Source organism: Hesperophylax consimilis, chromosome 4 (genome assembly GCF_061612785.1).
Source record: "Hesperophylax consimilis isolate HC1 chromosome 4, BYU_Hcon_1.0, whole genome shotgun sequence".
NCBI lineage: Eukaryota > Metazoa > Arthropoda > Insecta > Trichoptera > Limnephilidae > Hesperophylax > Hesperophylax consimilis.
The window spans coordinates 25,571,791-25,588,655 of record NC_142839.1 but is presented as its reverse complement, the minus strand read 5'-3'; the positions used below and the strand labels follow the sequence as shown (position 1 = coordinate 25,588,655).

The window sequence follows — 16,865 nt, the reverse complement described above, 5'->3', positions numbered from 1 at the left end:
TATAGATAACCCAAGAAAACTTTTTTTAATGTTAAAAATGTTAGACATTTCGAATTTCCTTTTACTTGTTTTAACTAAAGAGTTACAAAAAACTTTTGGACCCGGGTCTACACATAAACAGCCGATATTAACAACTGGGCAACCGATTAACCTAAAAAATCCAACCTCGGACTCGATTTACTCAAAAACTAAAACCCAAAACTAAAAAAATTATTCCACAAAATCGATTCAAAATGTGATATTGTATATTCACCAGTTTCCCGCTTGTTCTACGAGTTTCCGGACACCGTGTAGTATAGGTATATTTACTGTATTTCTTAATTATTATGGCACTGCTTTTTTGGTTTCTCAGTAGGTACTATATTTTTGTATTCTATATGTAATATATTTTTTTAAATAATTAATCCAATAATTAGACTAAGGACAAAGATAAAAGGTGGTCTCATTCCTAAAAGGGGTTAAAACAGGCACATAATATAATATATGTATAACTTTCTTTAACATTTCCCTTTTTATTGATTGGTTTTGTAATGGTTCACGTTTGCATATTCCAAAAATGTCCTTATCTCCAAATCGCCAGCTAATTTACGGTTGGATTAAAACAAAGGTCACAAATAAAGAAACACGACAACTGAAACCCTAGAGAATTCATGAATATTTAATGAACTTACAGGAAAATCATTTTAAAGGGGACTTTAAATGTATTTGTGCACACCAATGGAATCGAATATTTCAAAAGAGTTTTTCGACCTAGTTTGGAACAGTCCCCCCTCCCCAGTCCCCTCTTGCCCCGCAAATGCCCAGAGATACTCTGCATAACGACGTTTATCAATCACGTTGAAATATTTTCGCGATTTAATTCGACATTGTTCTTTTTATGTTTTTTTTTTATATTTCATTGTTCTGCTTCCCAACAAAACCAAAATTATTATTAAATAACTATAACTCCGGCGTTGTCCGGGCTTCACAAAGAGTTGTTGTATTATTAAATATCTGAAGTCTCACGGGGTTTATATAGAGTTTTTCGAAATCAGACTTACACAGTGACCTTCCTTTTGTTTTGAAGGTCAGGTGTGCAATCAATCATGTTTCACCAGTCTCGGAATAAAACTGTAAATTTGTGTAAAAATCGTACAAACGGCCGATACATGCTGTCCACCCGCCCGACACAGATATTACTATTTATATAAATATATGAATAAGATTGATATACATAGAAAGATAAAATTATTTTTTATCCATCCAGATTCAGGACAGCACTACAAAAGCAAGGGTTCCTTTAAAATGATTTGCCTGTACAGTCGTAGAAATACTTTCGTAGACTATTCGTTATATAACTAATAGGTTACATTACAAATAATTAGTCTTATAAAAGTGTTTTCTTACAAAACCTGCTTTTTTAATTGAATTTTGTTCATTTCGCAGATAGTGTTGGGTAGGACACGATATCAGTATGTATGAGATACTCAAATATAGAGGTGAGGTGTGGCAATATTTTTGTATCCAAGGGGGAGGGGGATGGCTAGAGTGTTTCAGAGAAAAATAAACTATGCGTCAAACGGTAGTGCTACGTCCCCCAACTGCCTCCAGGAGGTTGTGAACAGTTAGTACTCTTGTGCGGTATTCACATACTTGCCCCCCCCCGTATCCCCACTCATCACAACGCTCCGTCAACGACCCCCCACCCCTCGGGAGTAGTTGGGACTCTTGCGCGGTGTTCACATAACCTCACCACATCACCTCACGGCTCTGGTACAAAAAAGTAACACACACGAAATGTAGTGATGTAGTGCTAATACACCGATCACCTCATCACCTCATTTGTTGTCATACAAAGAGGTGGGACAAATACATTTAGTGAGGTGTTTTTTTGCGTTTTTGTACGGGACATTTGTAGTGCATCTTGAGTGAGGTACTCAACACTAATCATAGAGGTATGATTCGAACTTTGGGTAAAGCATACTATTCTAGAAATGAAAAGCTGTACTCATTTTTCATTCTGATTATTATATTAAAATATACAGTAATATTTCAGAGGAACCTTATTTTTAGATAGAGACTTTTTCTAATCGATTATCGATAAACTATTTTCACGAAACCAGATTTCAAAAACTTTTTATAAACTGATCTAAGGGCATTATTGACTTTCGTGCACCGAATAAATAATTAGAAATAAGCTAGAAATGCCCCACATCTGATTATCACCTAAACCGATTTTCGGAAACTGTTAAAAAAGCTGATTTTCAAGACGCTGATTTTCAGGAACGTGATTTTTCAGAAGTCTTATTTTCTGGAATGCAATTTTTCAGGAAACTTATTTTCTGTAAGCGTATAGAATTTTAACTGACAAATTTTTGGTTACTTACTTATCATTTTCAGCTGATTTATACATTTGTTTGTTGCCAAGCAAACGATTCGTTGTAAAATAATCAATTTTTCAGGATCCAGGGTGACCAAGTTCTGCAACGAGGAGGTGCAAGTAGGCGAGGGGTTCGTGCAGACCCCCGGCTACCCGCGATACTACGTGGGGGACGGGGCCTGCCGGTGGCTCCTCAGAGCTCCAAAGGGACAGGCAGTGAGGCTGTCGGTGTTGGACCTATCGCTGAGAAGTAAGACAATCAATGTACACAATTTCAGTCAATGTATTAAATGCAAGTATAATTAAAACAAAAATCTATTGCCTACTAAACTGAGTTATAATACTTACCTTTATGATTTTTACGCACGTTAGGAAAATAAAATTCGATTTCCTTGACATTTAATAAATTTAATTAAACTTTACTTTTAACACTAAAATTAAAAGGGAGTTAATTAGTTCTTGAGGTCTTTTGTTATAATTTATGACTAACAACCATTGTATCTCCGACTTGGAACGGAATCAATAATGGATCGCGTCTTAGATGAATTAATTAAGTCTATGGATCGTGCTTACGATTTATTTCAATTCTAAGAGCTTAGTTAGTTCACCTCAGACAGTTTATACGACTCATTGGAGGCCGCGCTAGAAGTAGCGCAATTGTCTACCGACTGTCGGAATCATATTCTAACGCTAACTGATCATAGATGAAGGAGTTCGTCAATATCGTCTTGACATAAGGCTTTGGCCATCGTCCGTGCTCGACCTCCAGGTAAGAGTGTAAATATACTGAAGGAAAATTAATGACGATACAAAGATCAATTTTGTTCAGGTAAGTAGTTTTTTTAGCATTATAACTGAAAATATCAATCTCTTATCAGTCTGTTAAGTTTATTACCTGTAGCTATTACAGCTTTATTACCGTTATGAGCAAAATACTTCTAATCAAAGCCAACTACTTTCATCTTTTTGTTAGAACTTATTCAATATTAAACTCCCCACGTTCGCCAACGACCATACCATGTTGAACACACCGGTTCTCGTCCGATCACCGAAGTTAAGCAACATTGGGCGCGGTCAGTACTTGGATGGGTGACCGCTTGGGAACACCGCGTGCAACGCTTGGGAACACCGCGGCCATTCTTTTTTTGCTGCTTCATATTGAATTTATTTTTACAAACGGTTCATAAAACGAATCGAATTTTAACATTATTCCATTTTGTCACTTGGTAATACCGCATGTGTTTTTGTGTCTACAACCTTTTTTTGTTGCTTATTCAATTTTCTGGCAGTGTCAGATTTTCTTTAATACCTATAAAGTAATATTTTTTGTATTAGGCAATTCACCCTAAAAAGAGTGCTATGTGTAAAGTAATATTACTAATCCACAATATCAAACTTTTACATTTTCCGAACAACGACAACATGTTGAACACATCGGTTCTCGTTTGATCGCCGAAGTTAAGCAACATTGGGCGCGGTCAGTAGTTGGACGGGTGACCGCTTGGGAAAACTGCGTAGCTCTCTTTTTTTTATATCTTAAATTTTCTTAGTACCTATACGTCAATATCAACAACGCTGGCCGCTAGAGGCGCTAGGGTAGTATATTGACTTTGACATTCCTTTCAATGACGGCAAATTGAATTTATTTAGTAGGTACTTGGTGGCAGTGTTTTGTATTTTGATCAATATTAATGAAAAATACATAAAAATGTCCCATAAAGTAGATTATGTGTGTACAGTTTACGGATATTATAACTACAAACACCAAAAACGTTGAGTAACGAGTTGGAGTAAGAGTAGGAGTAAGACAAATATTTTTTTTTCTTACAATTAAATAAGTATTTTATTACATTTCTAAGCCGTCAAGGACATAGGTACCTAATAGCCGCATTCATATTTTTTTCAAGGGAGCAAAAAAGCGGTAAAATCGTCTCTTAATTTATAAACGTAAAATAAAGTAGGTATTTATTACAGACACATAAAATCCATAAATTTAGAAATAAAAACTAAGGCTCACAGATCATCACGCCGCTAGGAGGCGCTAATGTAGCTGTTGCCATCAGAATGTAAGGGAAATGTTAGAAAACATTATGGGTTATTTGTTACTACATAGATAGAGTAGTGTTTCTCAACTTTGTTTCTGACAAGGAAAAAAAAACTATTTTAGCAGCAACATTTTTTGGTTCGGATTAAAAAAAACAAATATTATGTATATATTATATTGAAAGCTGCATGTTTGCAAGGGGGATCTCACCAAGCGTTTTACTAATTAATTAATTAAAAAAATATTTTAGATAATATTACATTAACTCCACAGTTTGATCTATGTGATGCACCCAAGCTATTTACGCTGGTATTGCCATTTTTTCCAGAAATTCAGGGACGCACTCTAAAGATATTTTTCAATTTTACAAAATCGTTTGCCCATTACCTCTCAAAACATTTAATTTCCCCTCCGGTTGGGGCGTCAACGCCCACATTGAGAAACACTGAAATATATGTATATTATGGTTATATTCTTAACTGGCAAAACCACAAGGCTTAAAAACATCTGATTTTGAACACAATTTCCAACACCTTTTATTTTGAATACCTAAGAAAATTGACAATATTCCTCGAATCACGCGAAACACTGAAAACCGATTTAAACTCCGTCTATGGTCACACTGTAATAATTTATGAATATAATTTATTTATTTAGTTGTACCTGTATAACAGCGATGCCATACCTACCTACCGAAATTTCGATTTTGGTAAAAAAACTACCGATATTTGCAGAAAATCTACCGAAATTTGTGAAAATCAACTGAAATTTTCCGAAAATCTAACAAAGCCAGCTTAAAGATTTTGAATTGTGGGCAATTTTTACCGAAAATCGCAATGTGGGGAATTTATTCTTTTCGGAATTAACTACCCATGGATTCGAAAAAATGTGGGGAATTATTTCTCACGAAATTCCCTAGCCACTCCCCCCCCCATGAATTCTACCGAATTTCGTATCTAATCTAAATCTACCGATTTTCATTTTCACGGTATGTGTCATCACTGCTGTACAATAAGGCATTTGAAATTTCTTGGAAATGCTCCTTTACATAATATGTAAAAATATTATTAGGAATTGTAGTAACCACCATGGCAGATACCTAGATAATCTTCACATGATTAATAATAATAATGAGAATGCATGTGTTATTATCCTTTTAATTTTCTAAAAGACACGTCATTTCAACGTTATTATAGTAAATGAGTTTGACGGAGTTTGTTCCGTTCCGTTCTCTTCCGCCATCTATCTCCAGAATTTAGGTTTGCAAGAATACTTCATAACATAGTTCAAGCATCTGCGTATAGATGGCGTTGACCAGCCAAATATTTTTCAACGCAGTGATATTATTATCAATTTCATTATTAAAAAATAACACGCCGCGACCTAATTACATTTATAAATTTAAAAATGTTAATGTTGCTTTATTTAAATTGATTTAAAGAAAATGTTGGTGAAAATATCACACTTAAAACATTTAATTTAAAAATGTGGAAAATTGGAAGTAACAATTTTTTGTGATTTGCAATCAGTAATATCAGGTATCTCCAACTTCTGACATTTCCAATATATATTATTCTTATAGCAACATGCTACACTAGCGCCACGTGGCGGCATGAATTGTGCGCCTTAGTTTTCTCTAATACATTTCAATGGATTTTATGTGAAATTATAGTCTTTATTTTACGTTACTAAATTATAGAAACAAAATTAGATGACCCACATACGATCTTACTGCTTTTTTACTCATACATAAAATATATTAAAGCGGCTAGTAACTCTGTTAAGAAAGGTTATAAAATACTTGAAATTAAAATTTTAACATGTAAAAATGTATTACTTATATTAATATTGTATATAAATATATTCAATAATACATTCAGAACATCAACATTCACAATGATTTATAACTTCAACACTTTCTTCAACATGAACACAAAATGCTGGAACTTACCTAACACAGCTTTGCTGAGTTATATTTTTTATGATTATATTTTCATGGTGTCACATTTTATAATTATATTTTTCATGGCCATTGTAATGCATGGAAAATGTCAGAAGTTGGAGGTATTATTAATATTTTAGGGTATTGCTGTAATCAATAGACGATTTGTATTTTTTTGTTGAATCGTTTTTTATGAAAAATAATATTTTCCTTTCCCCGCTGTGTTCAGTGCAGATCACAAAATTAAAAAAATGTGTAACCAAATTTATCGACTGCAAAATACATGTTATTCATAAATAAAATAGTGCGTTATGTAGATTGTATTATTTCTTTGAAATATAATAAATAAAATAATAGTGTCAATGTCAATCGATTTCTTAGCTTCGAATTACAATTCAATTTCACCCATTTGGATATATATTCAGTTTAATCATTTTTAAAAAAATATAAAAAGTAACAAAAGAGGGCCAACGGCACGCGGTGTTCCCAAGCGGTCACCCATCCAAGTACTGAACGCGCCCAATGTTGCTTAACTTCGGTGATCGGACGAGAACCGGTGTGTTCAACATGGTATGGTCGTTGGCAAGCACCGAGAGTTTAATATTGAATAAGATCTAGGAAAAAGATGAAAGTAGTTTGTTCAACATATTTATATCTTTTTAATTTTGATTGGAAAGATTTTGCTCACAACGATGCGACCGTAGGTAATAAACTCAACAGATTGATAAAGGTAGACACACATCCATATGATGTTATTCTTGAGTTCATGATATCTGGACGACTTACGATCCATACATTTTCTATGCTTTGGAAACACACTTGTCACACGCAACGCAATCCAACGCTCCCCACGCAACGCTGAACTAAGCTGTTCAGTGAAAGGAAGTTGGTATTGATGCAAGCCTTCCTACGTTCCAACGAGTTCATTTAACGGTTAAGGTTTTGTTTGTTTTGGTTTTGGCGTTTACTGACATTTTTGCTCGTTTTTAACAAATAATAGATTTAGTAAAACGAATAGTACGAAGCGATTTATAACATAAAATAAATTGAATATCGCGATGCCACGATTCGAATTTACGTTGCGAGCATAGAACAAGAATGTATGATGGTCTGGGAACGTAGTATGTAAAAGGGTGCATACATGGGCCCAGTGTGTCCTTACCTTAAGAGTTTGAGGTTTTCAGTTCAAATACCAAATAGCTTCTTACCTATAGAATTTCTAAACATTGATGTGTCCTTTCATCAACAATTTTTCATCACTATACTTTACGCTCTCACCTAATTTATTAATCATCATATTTAAAAATCATAGATGTGATTCATTATATAACTCAATGCTAAAAATTGGGTTAAATGGTGGCAAAATTCTACTTATTGTCTGGCAGCTGGGTGAAAAACACTAAAGGATCTATCATAATTATTACACCGAAAATTTATGTTGGAAAGTTGTAAGATATTTGATGTTTAAGAGGTTACTCGTAGATGGTACTAGATACAAAATACACATACAAAAAATCGATGAAATTTTTTGACGCGATTTTAACCCTTATGTACAAAGGAACTGTATGAAGAATAAGTCCAGAATCGCTCGCGCTAAATACTGTTTTAGAAAACACTTTTCATTTGATGTATGCAGCTCCTCTGACGGTTTTGGAATAAATTATGTAAAATTTTTCGGCGTGTCAATTTTCTCCAGGCCACGGACGTCACCACAATCAACTGTGTTACAAGGTTATCCATAGATGGCACATTGCGATAATGCAGTGATTGAGACTATAATAAATACTATTACAACCTCAAAGTCAAGACACAGAATTTAAAAAAATTGACCCAGTGTTTTTTTTAAAGAGCTGTGAGTCAAACCCGGAGTCACAACAAACTGACGTAGTCGGTAGTATTCGAACCTAAGCTCCCAAAGGGAATCTGATTCCAATCAGATCAATTACCTGTCGACAGCGTTGTCATCCAATTTCCATAACAACGTGATTCAATAAAAAAGGTTCCCTTGCACTCACCCTGAAAAATAATTTTCGAAATGCATTCTGCTGTTATAATTATCGGGCGAATGTTGTTTTGGATACCGGATGACAGAACACGATAAAAAAATACCATCAACATGAACATGGTTAAACAGAACAATGATAAAACATAACAGCTGTAAAACAAAACAATGGAAAAATAACACTGCAGAAAGAGAACCTTACCTAACCGAATTAACCATTTATCACAATGTTTCTCCGGAGGTGAAGGCTTACCCGAGTTTCAAAATCAAACTTTCCCGAATACTTAAATTTTGAATAAAGGGGTCGAAAACCCCTGAAAACTCTACCCCACATTTCTTGAAAAAGAAAATTTCTTCTTCTGCTAGATACTTTATTATGGGTTGGCTATCATCATCAGTGCCCTCTCAGCAGCCCAGAACACCAACACTGCGGAACTACGCTTTGTTGCTCCCAACTGTTTGGAGCGAGGCCGGAGATAATGGGGAGGGGAAGGAGGTGGGGAAGAGAAGGTTGGGAAGTACCTGTTTATTCAGATCTGGCCACGAAACAAGCAAACTCTATTTGGAGTAAGGTTTTAATTCTGAATATACAGAAAGTATATTACAATGGAACATTGCGAAACAATAATAAAAAAATAATTTAATTATTGAAGACAATACAAGAAAAAAAAAACAAAAAAGACACCCTCGCCTGAGGATCTTAGGTTAAGTCCTAGATGCGATAGTATCTTTTTCTGTTTCAGAATTTCGCTTTAAGAATCGCTAATATGGTCTTTAATAATTGAATACTACAATTTGAAGTTTTCCTCATTTGGACCAGCCAACTCAATATATATTTTTTTTCTTTATTCAGTGTTTTTATTGGTTTCTACAGTTTTTAGGTATGTTAAAACCACCAAGCTAGGCACATGCCCGTGTTGTGGTGCTTGATTAAATATACAGCACAAAAAAATAAGAAATCAAGTATGAAATATAAAAAAAATTAAAATAAGTATAAAGAGTATATAATTTTGAAGAAAATAAGGAGTATATAGTTTGAGATAATATATGTAGTATACTATATAAAAATAAATATAAATTCAGTTTACGAAATCAATGTACGAATAAGAGAAAAAATTCTGTTAATATCTTATATGTGCGAGATAGTGTTTATGTGAAATACATTAAAATAATTTGAAAGAATATACCAAAAGATTGAAAAATATAATAGAATATTTAAAAAGAAAAAAAGCAGTATAGAATATGAGACATAGTAAAAGGTAAAGAATTTAAAGAAGAAAAAATATATAAAGAAGTTATTAAAATTATATACCTATAGCATCAAAGTGAGTATGTATTGAGGTAAGCAGATGTAAAAATATGGAAAACAGTTGATAAGTATGTGCGAGTTACAGTGACATATATGTGGATACATTATTCTTCAGCATTTTAAGTATAGATTCTTCTCTGAACTCCGGCTAATAATACTAGAGTGAACAAAATATTGTCACAATATTGTTCTTAACAAATAACAAATACTGAAGCGATCCTAAAGTACATGAAACGTATTAGATATTGGTAGTCGGTTTCGAAGCCATGAGATGCGGCGTCTTTTGTAAATTCCTCCCCTCGGTTTTTAGTTGACACCTTGTTTGTATTACCTTAGATGATATATATGTCAATGGGTATTACTAGATATTATTTAACAATTTACATAATTGAGATATATTTAAATGATTCTTTTTCAGGTATAGGCCCCTACGAGGACGACTGCCTTGACCGCCTCAGCATTCAGGACGGTTCCTCGGGCAGGCTGATCCTATCCACGTGCGAGCAGGTAGATACGCCGCTGGTGCTGATCTCCGAGGGAGAGACCCTGGACATCCTTGTCAAAACCAAATCCAAGAAGATGTTCCCTAAGAGGGGGGTGCTACTGCATTATAAAGGTAGGTCTTAGCCCGTCATACAGGTCGGTAAGCAATCGACATAAACCGAATGCTGCAAAACTCTGCGTAGAAAAGTTCCACACTGAACTGCGCTCCAGACCGTTACCTTAGGTACTGTAGCAAACTTAATTTTCTGCGCAGGGTCTTGCATCATTTCGTTTATGTCGAGTGCTACCGACGCATGGGACGATGTGTTTATACTTTAAAATTACGTCATAATATTTCTTCTTTAGACATGGATGGGTGACCGCTTGGGAACACCGCGTGCCGTTGGCCCTCTTTTTTTACCTATGCAATGTTGGCCCTTTCTTTTTTTTACTTATGCCACGTTGGCCCTCTTTTTTTACCCATGCAATGTTGGCCCTTTCTTTTTTTTTACTTATGCCACGTTGGCCCTTTTTTTTCCTTATATTATGTTGGCCCATTTTTTTTTTCTAATTCCATACGCATATTTACTTGAAGACACTATTTTCGGGAAATATTAGTCAATTGCTAAACGACATATTCAAATTGTTCATTTTAAATATTATTCATCAATTTTAAGAGAAACGGCTGAGCGGCCCTTTTCATACAAAACTTATATATGAATTTAAGGCCTAGTTTCAACTAAGCTGAGTAAAAGAAAGACAAACATTCACGGGTTACGAAAAATCTGACAAAATTTTAAAATCTCCTACTACCACCACATTAAGCGGAAAATGTTGCTCGTATTGTGATGGAGGACGTAGCCAGCCCAGGAATTGAACGCACTATGATTTTGGGTGGGACCCAAACGAGATGCCAGCTCAGCCACTGACCGGTCTATAATGTTTTTAAAACAAAAGGGATAGCAAATATCTAGTGCGTATATGTGTTACTTTGTTATTTGTGTTTTAAATTGTTAAATTTTTAAATTCATTAAAAACATTGATAATAATTCTAGAGGCAACTTTGGCAAAAATTTAGGATTAAAATAGAAAATAAAACATTTTTTAACTTATTTCCACTTGTTTATTTTACCAGTACCGGTTTCGTCCTATTATGGACATCTTCAGGCTGGCAATTGAAATTCCTTTGTTACAGAATTTATACAAAATTAGGTACACAATGTCAAGGTAGGTACATATGTTTGGGTTATTAAATTACAATGGTTCTTTAAGGTTCATATGTCATATCTAGTTATATTATCTATGGAAATAAGTTAAAAATGTTTTATTTTCTATTTTAATACTATATAATTCCACCACGTATAAAAGTGTAATAAATAAACTCATAAAAATTTAGGAGTTAATGACAATTATTAAATATAATGAAAAGTAAAATAAAAAATTATAAAAAGAGCATTTTAATAGTTGTAAATTTTAAATACAAATTACAATGTAAATCACATTGTAACACAAATTTAAGTAAAAAATACAATAGCACATATCAGAACTAGATATTTGCTATAAATACAGTAGCACATTTCAGAACTAGATATTTGCTATAAATACAGTAGCACATTTCAGAACTAGATATTTGCTATAAATACAATAGCACATATCAGAACTAGATATTTGCTATGAATACAATAGCACATATCAGAACTAGATATTTGCTATGAATACCGTAGCACATATCAGAACTAGATATTTGCTATAAATACAGTAGCACATATTTGAACCAGATATTTGCTACAAATAAAGTAGCACATATTTGAACCAGATATTTGCTACAAATACAGTAGCACATATCAGAACTAGATATTTGCTATGAATATATAGTAGCACATATCAGAACTAGATATTTGCTATAAATACAGTAGCACATTTCAGAACTAGATATTTGCTATAAATACAATAGCACATATCAGAACTAGATATTTGCTATGAATACAATAGCACATATCAGAACTAGATATTTGCTATGAATACCGTAGCACATATCAGAACTAGATATTTGCTATAAATACAGTAGCACATATTTGAACCAGATATTTGCTACAAATAAAGTAGCACATATTTGAACCAGATATTTGCTACAAATACAGTAGCACATATCAGAACTAGATATTTGCTATAAATACAGTAGCACATATTGGAACTAGATATTTGCTATAAATACAGTAGCACATTTCAGAACTAGATATTTGCTATAAATACAATATCACATATCAGAACTAGATATTTGCTATAAATACAATAGCACATATCAGAACTAGATATTTGCTATGAATACAATAGCACATATCAGAACTAGATATTTGCTATGAATACCGTAGCACATATCAGAACTAGATATTTGCTATAAATACAGTAGCACATATTTGAACCAGATATTTGCTACAAATAAAGTAGCACATATTTGAACCAGATATTTGCTACAAATACAGTAGCACATATCAGAACTAGATATTTGCTATGAATATATAGTAGCACATATCAGAACTAGATATTTGCTATAAATACAGTAGCACATTTCAGAACTAGATATTTGCTATAAATACAATAGCACATATCAGAACTAGATATTTGCTTTGAATACAATAGCACATATCAGAACTAGATATTTGCTATGAATACCGTAGCACATATCAGAACTAGATATTTGCTATAAATACAGTAGCACATATTTGAACCAGATATTTGCTACAAATAAAGTAGCACATATTTGAACCAGATATTTGCTACAAATACAGTAGCACATATCAGAACTAGATATTTGCTATAAATACAGTAGCACATATTGGAACTAGATATTTGCTATAAATACAGTAGCACATTTCAGAACTAGATATTTGCTATAAATACAATAGCACATATCAGAACTAGATATTTGCTTTGAATACAATAGCACATATCAGAACTAGATATTTGCTATGAATACCGTAGCACATATCAGAACTAGATATTTGCTATAAATACAGTAGCACATATTTGAACCAGATATTTGCTACAAATAAAGTAGCACATATTTGAACCAGATATTTGCTACAAATACAGTAGCACATATCAGAACTAGATATTTGCTATAAATACAGTAGCACATATTGGAACTAGATATTTGCTATAAATACAGTAGCACATTTCAGAACTAGATATTTGCTATAAATACAATATCACATATCAGAACTAGATATTTGCTATAAATTTTAATTAAAAATATATTTTTCTGTTTGGTTGAGTATTTTGGCATTAAATCCATATTTAAGTTTTGTATGAAAAAGGCCGCGCAAACCGTTCCCCTTAGTGATTTAATTTTTTCAAATGTTTGTAGCAAGTATGTACATGTTACAGTCGGTATAATTTTTTGGCTCTCTGAATAGCTCTGTTTTTGGAAACATGTTTTGCATTACTTGAACATTGCGTGCCCTCTTTAAACAGAATATAACTTTAGTATTAAAAAACCCTTGATTACGAATAATTAAGTAATCAAATGTGTCTTCAGTGAAGTGTTTCTTTATATTTCTCACGTAAAATAAAACTTTTTATTTTGGATTTAGAATAATATTTTCAAAATAATAAGTTCTTAAAAGAAATCTAAGCTAAAATCAATTTTAGCATCTTTAGGTTGTAAATAGTTCACGGATTGTTATTTTTTGTAAAGAATTGAATAATCAACACCCCGAAGATTACTGGTTAAGGAAAAAGTTTTTTTTCCATAAAAAAATAATTTCCAATTTTTAAAAATATAATAATAATATACTTAATAACTATATACTTATAATAATATAATAATTTGTAATAATATAATGATAATATCCATACACTATTTTAGATATATTTTTTTTGCCGTTCTACTACAATTTTGATTTTAATTAGTATTTACAAAATAATTTATTAATCTTGAGAAAAATTTCTTTTCTGTGTTATTACTTAGATGAAATTAAGGTTTGATTGCTTTGAATTCATTCCTTTCACATGGTGAGATACCCTCCTATGAACTCGAAGAAATTAGATGAATGAAGCTTTCAAACCGGAACGTGACATGCACATAATTATATGAAAGGAACGAGGAATACACATAATATAATATGAGTGCGCTTCGGAGCAATAAACAACCGTGAAGCACAATTCCAAATAGTCGACCTACATACGAGTACATTCCCGAGTCGTTTATCGTATCCGTTTCGTGGTTCCACCCGTCCCACCCTGTACCACCCACACCACACACCCTGTTACACCCCTTCCGCCTAAGTCACCTCTCCGACCCTGTTCATTTATATTTCCACTTTTCCAGATAGGTTAAGTATGTCTTATTTATTCATTATAAGGTTTTCAACGGGTATATGTACTTCAAGGGTCAGGTGAAATAGTAATTCTGAAACAATTTTATTTCAGGTAGGTATGGGTTGAAATACGAGCTGACATCCATTCAAACAATTAAATATTTAATTTGCTGCCAACAAATTTGTAAACTAAAGTCCAACTGCCAGGAACACCAATTAAACAATCGAAAAGTGATGTTATTTTAATTCTTTTGCGATAATTTTGAAATGATATCTTAAATTATTGACTAATTAAAGTATTATAAAAAGCGAACGGAAGCAAAGGAGAGAGAGATGAGTTGGGAAAGAGGAAGATTGGGAATTATTTGGTTACTGAACATAACTCCTTTGGGCTTTACGCAGAATAACACCACTCTAGAGTTAAGAGCAAATATGCTTCAATTTAAGAATAATTTCTGATGATAGCGTAATTTTAACGAAATGTTTGCACCGTCAAGTTTAAACCGCGACCTCTGTGCCCAGCAGGGCCGACCATATGCGTAATTGGAGCAATCCGCTCCTGGCGCTGAGTTGCCAAATCGCTGAAAATACCTAACACATAACAGTCCTAAAGCATCACCCTTGAGATTATTTTTCATGTAAACGGCGCTACACAAAAATACAAATCATCCTAATGTTGTTGATTACAGTGATCACCTACCCACTACCCACTACCCACTACCCACTACCCACTACCCACTACCCACTACCCACTACCCACTACCCACTACCCACTACCCACTACCCACTACCCACTACCCACTACCCACTACCCACTACCCACTACCCACTACCCACTACCCACTACCCATATATATGTTTAAATGTATATTCCTACAATATATACATGAATGTATGTAATTTGTTTTCTTTTTCATTTTAATTCTTTTTTTTTTCTCTACAGATGGCCTAGTCTTTAAGCAGCTATTTCGTCCTTTATTATTTTTAGGCTTGTTTTATTTGAACTATACCTGTACATATTTTAATACTCTTAATTGTGTTTTTTATGTATATTGTAGGCATACTGCAGCTTAACCACTATGCAGGGACATTGGAGGTCTAGATTATCTTTATAATAAATGTAGAGTCGTTTAACCAAAAACAAAAATTAGAGTCCTTGTGAGAGCCCTGAAGGAGTAACCATTTGTTACTTATACCAGGGCGGGTAAGCGGTGGATAACCTCCAGTGTACCCACTGCCCACTACCCACTTCCCACTACCTAGGGCTTAGGCGTCTACTGATTTTGACAAGGGGCGCCTAAATTTTCTTCGCGACAGGCGCCTTTTGGCTCAGGGCCGGCCCTGGTGCCCAGAACCAAGTATCTGCCACAGGGGTCATAATTTTCAACAAAAGCACAAAAAATACATTTTATTGAGTAAACTGCCAAACATGGAAAAATGAGAAATGAAGGAGAAAGATAACACTGAAGGCAGAATGAGCTTTCGAAGAAGTAACTATCAAAGCGAAGCAAAAAATACTCGTGTAAGAGAGGAAACGATAATTTCCACACAGGGGCGGACTGACACACAAATAAGTATTTAATATAGACCTACAGGTTCTGGAAGCTTCCAAGATGGAAATATATTTCGTATTTACTACCCAGTTTTGTCCAAGTTTCACCGATCTTTTTATAAATTTTTTTCAAGTTGAAAATTTGAAATTCTTGACAATTTAGGTTAAAAATTATATTACAAAGCAGTAATTATTTCGTTGCTAGTTAAAAAGAGTTTTCTTCGCCTAATTTGGTGTTAAGTGCCTCACTTTTTTGCTTTTTCCTTTGCCAGGAATCCATAAGAATCGCTAACTGAGAGGCACACAGCAAATCGGGACGGCGAAATAGGGCACTTCAATTTGTTTTATGTTTAAAATTAGTTAAAGATTATTACATCTTTTAATGAAATATTAGAATAATAATTACTCACCCTTGCCTATACACTATTCGTATGCCTAAATACTCTTTCTGTGTAGATATTACTGGCAAAAATTGAATTAACTAATTTTATATGGCTGGAGAGATTTTTCATTGTCGTATTACCATTCTGACATTTTATCACCCGCTTGGCCTGGAACACCAATTGGAGTTGTACATATTCATTACATAACCCATCCACATCAATTCTGGGACATTTTGACGTTCATATAGAATTCTGGACGATCCCGGCCAATCCAGAACGGTTGGCAACCCTAGTCCCAAAACATAAATTTACAATTTCCTGCTACTTGTCAAACTTTAAAACAATATTTTCCAAAATTAGCGTCGGGAAACTTTTAGATTTTAAAGAACATTGAATATTTTTGTCTTGTCAATAGAAAGATTTACGATCCGACACTGCTTCCACATTTGAAGAGAATTTTGTAGAATAAAAA

At 33.6% G+C, this 16,865-nt stretch overlaps 1 protein-coding gene, 1 non-coding gene and 1 pseudogene across 2 annotated transcripts in view; 2 read left to right on the top strand and 1 right to left on the bottom strand.

Annotated features, from left to right (window-relative positions):
• The window catches only part of LOC149424423 (uncharacterized), a 148,739-nt gene that overhangs the window by 64,321 nt on the left and 67,553 nt on the right, over positions 1-16,865 (top strand). The window contains exons 4-5 of the mRNA XM_089651552.1: positions 2,442-2,609; positions 10,075-10,272. Of these exons, the coding sequence (XP_089507678.1) occupies positions 2,442-2,609; positions 10,075-10,272 (366 nt within the window). The remainder of the gene's footprint in view (positions 1-2,441; positions 2,610-10,074; positions 10,273-16,865) is intronic.
• LOC149424425 (5S ribosomal RNA) lies at positions 3,363-3,484 on the top strand (annotated as a pseudogene).
• Positions 6,811-6,929, bottom strand: LOC149424424 (5S ribosomal RNA). The gene has a single exon (XR_016302130.1). It is a non-coding gene; the product is annotated as a 5S ribosomal RNA (ribosomal RNA).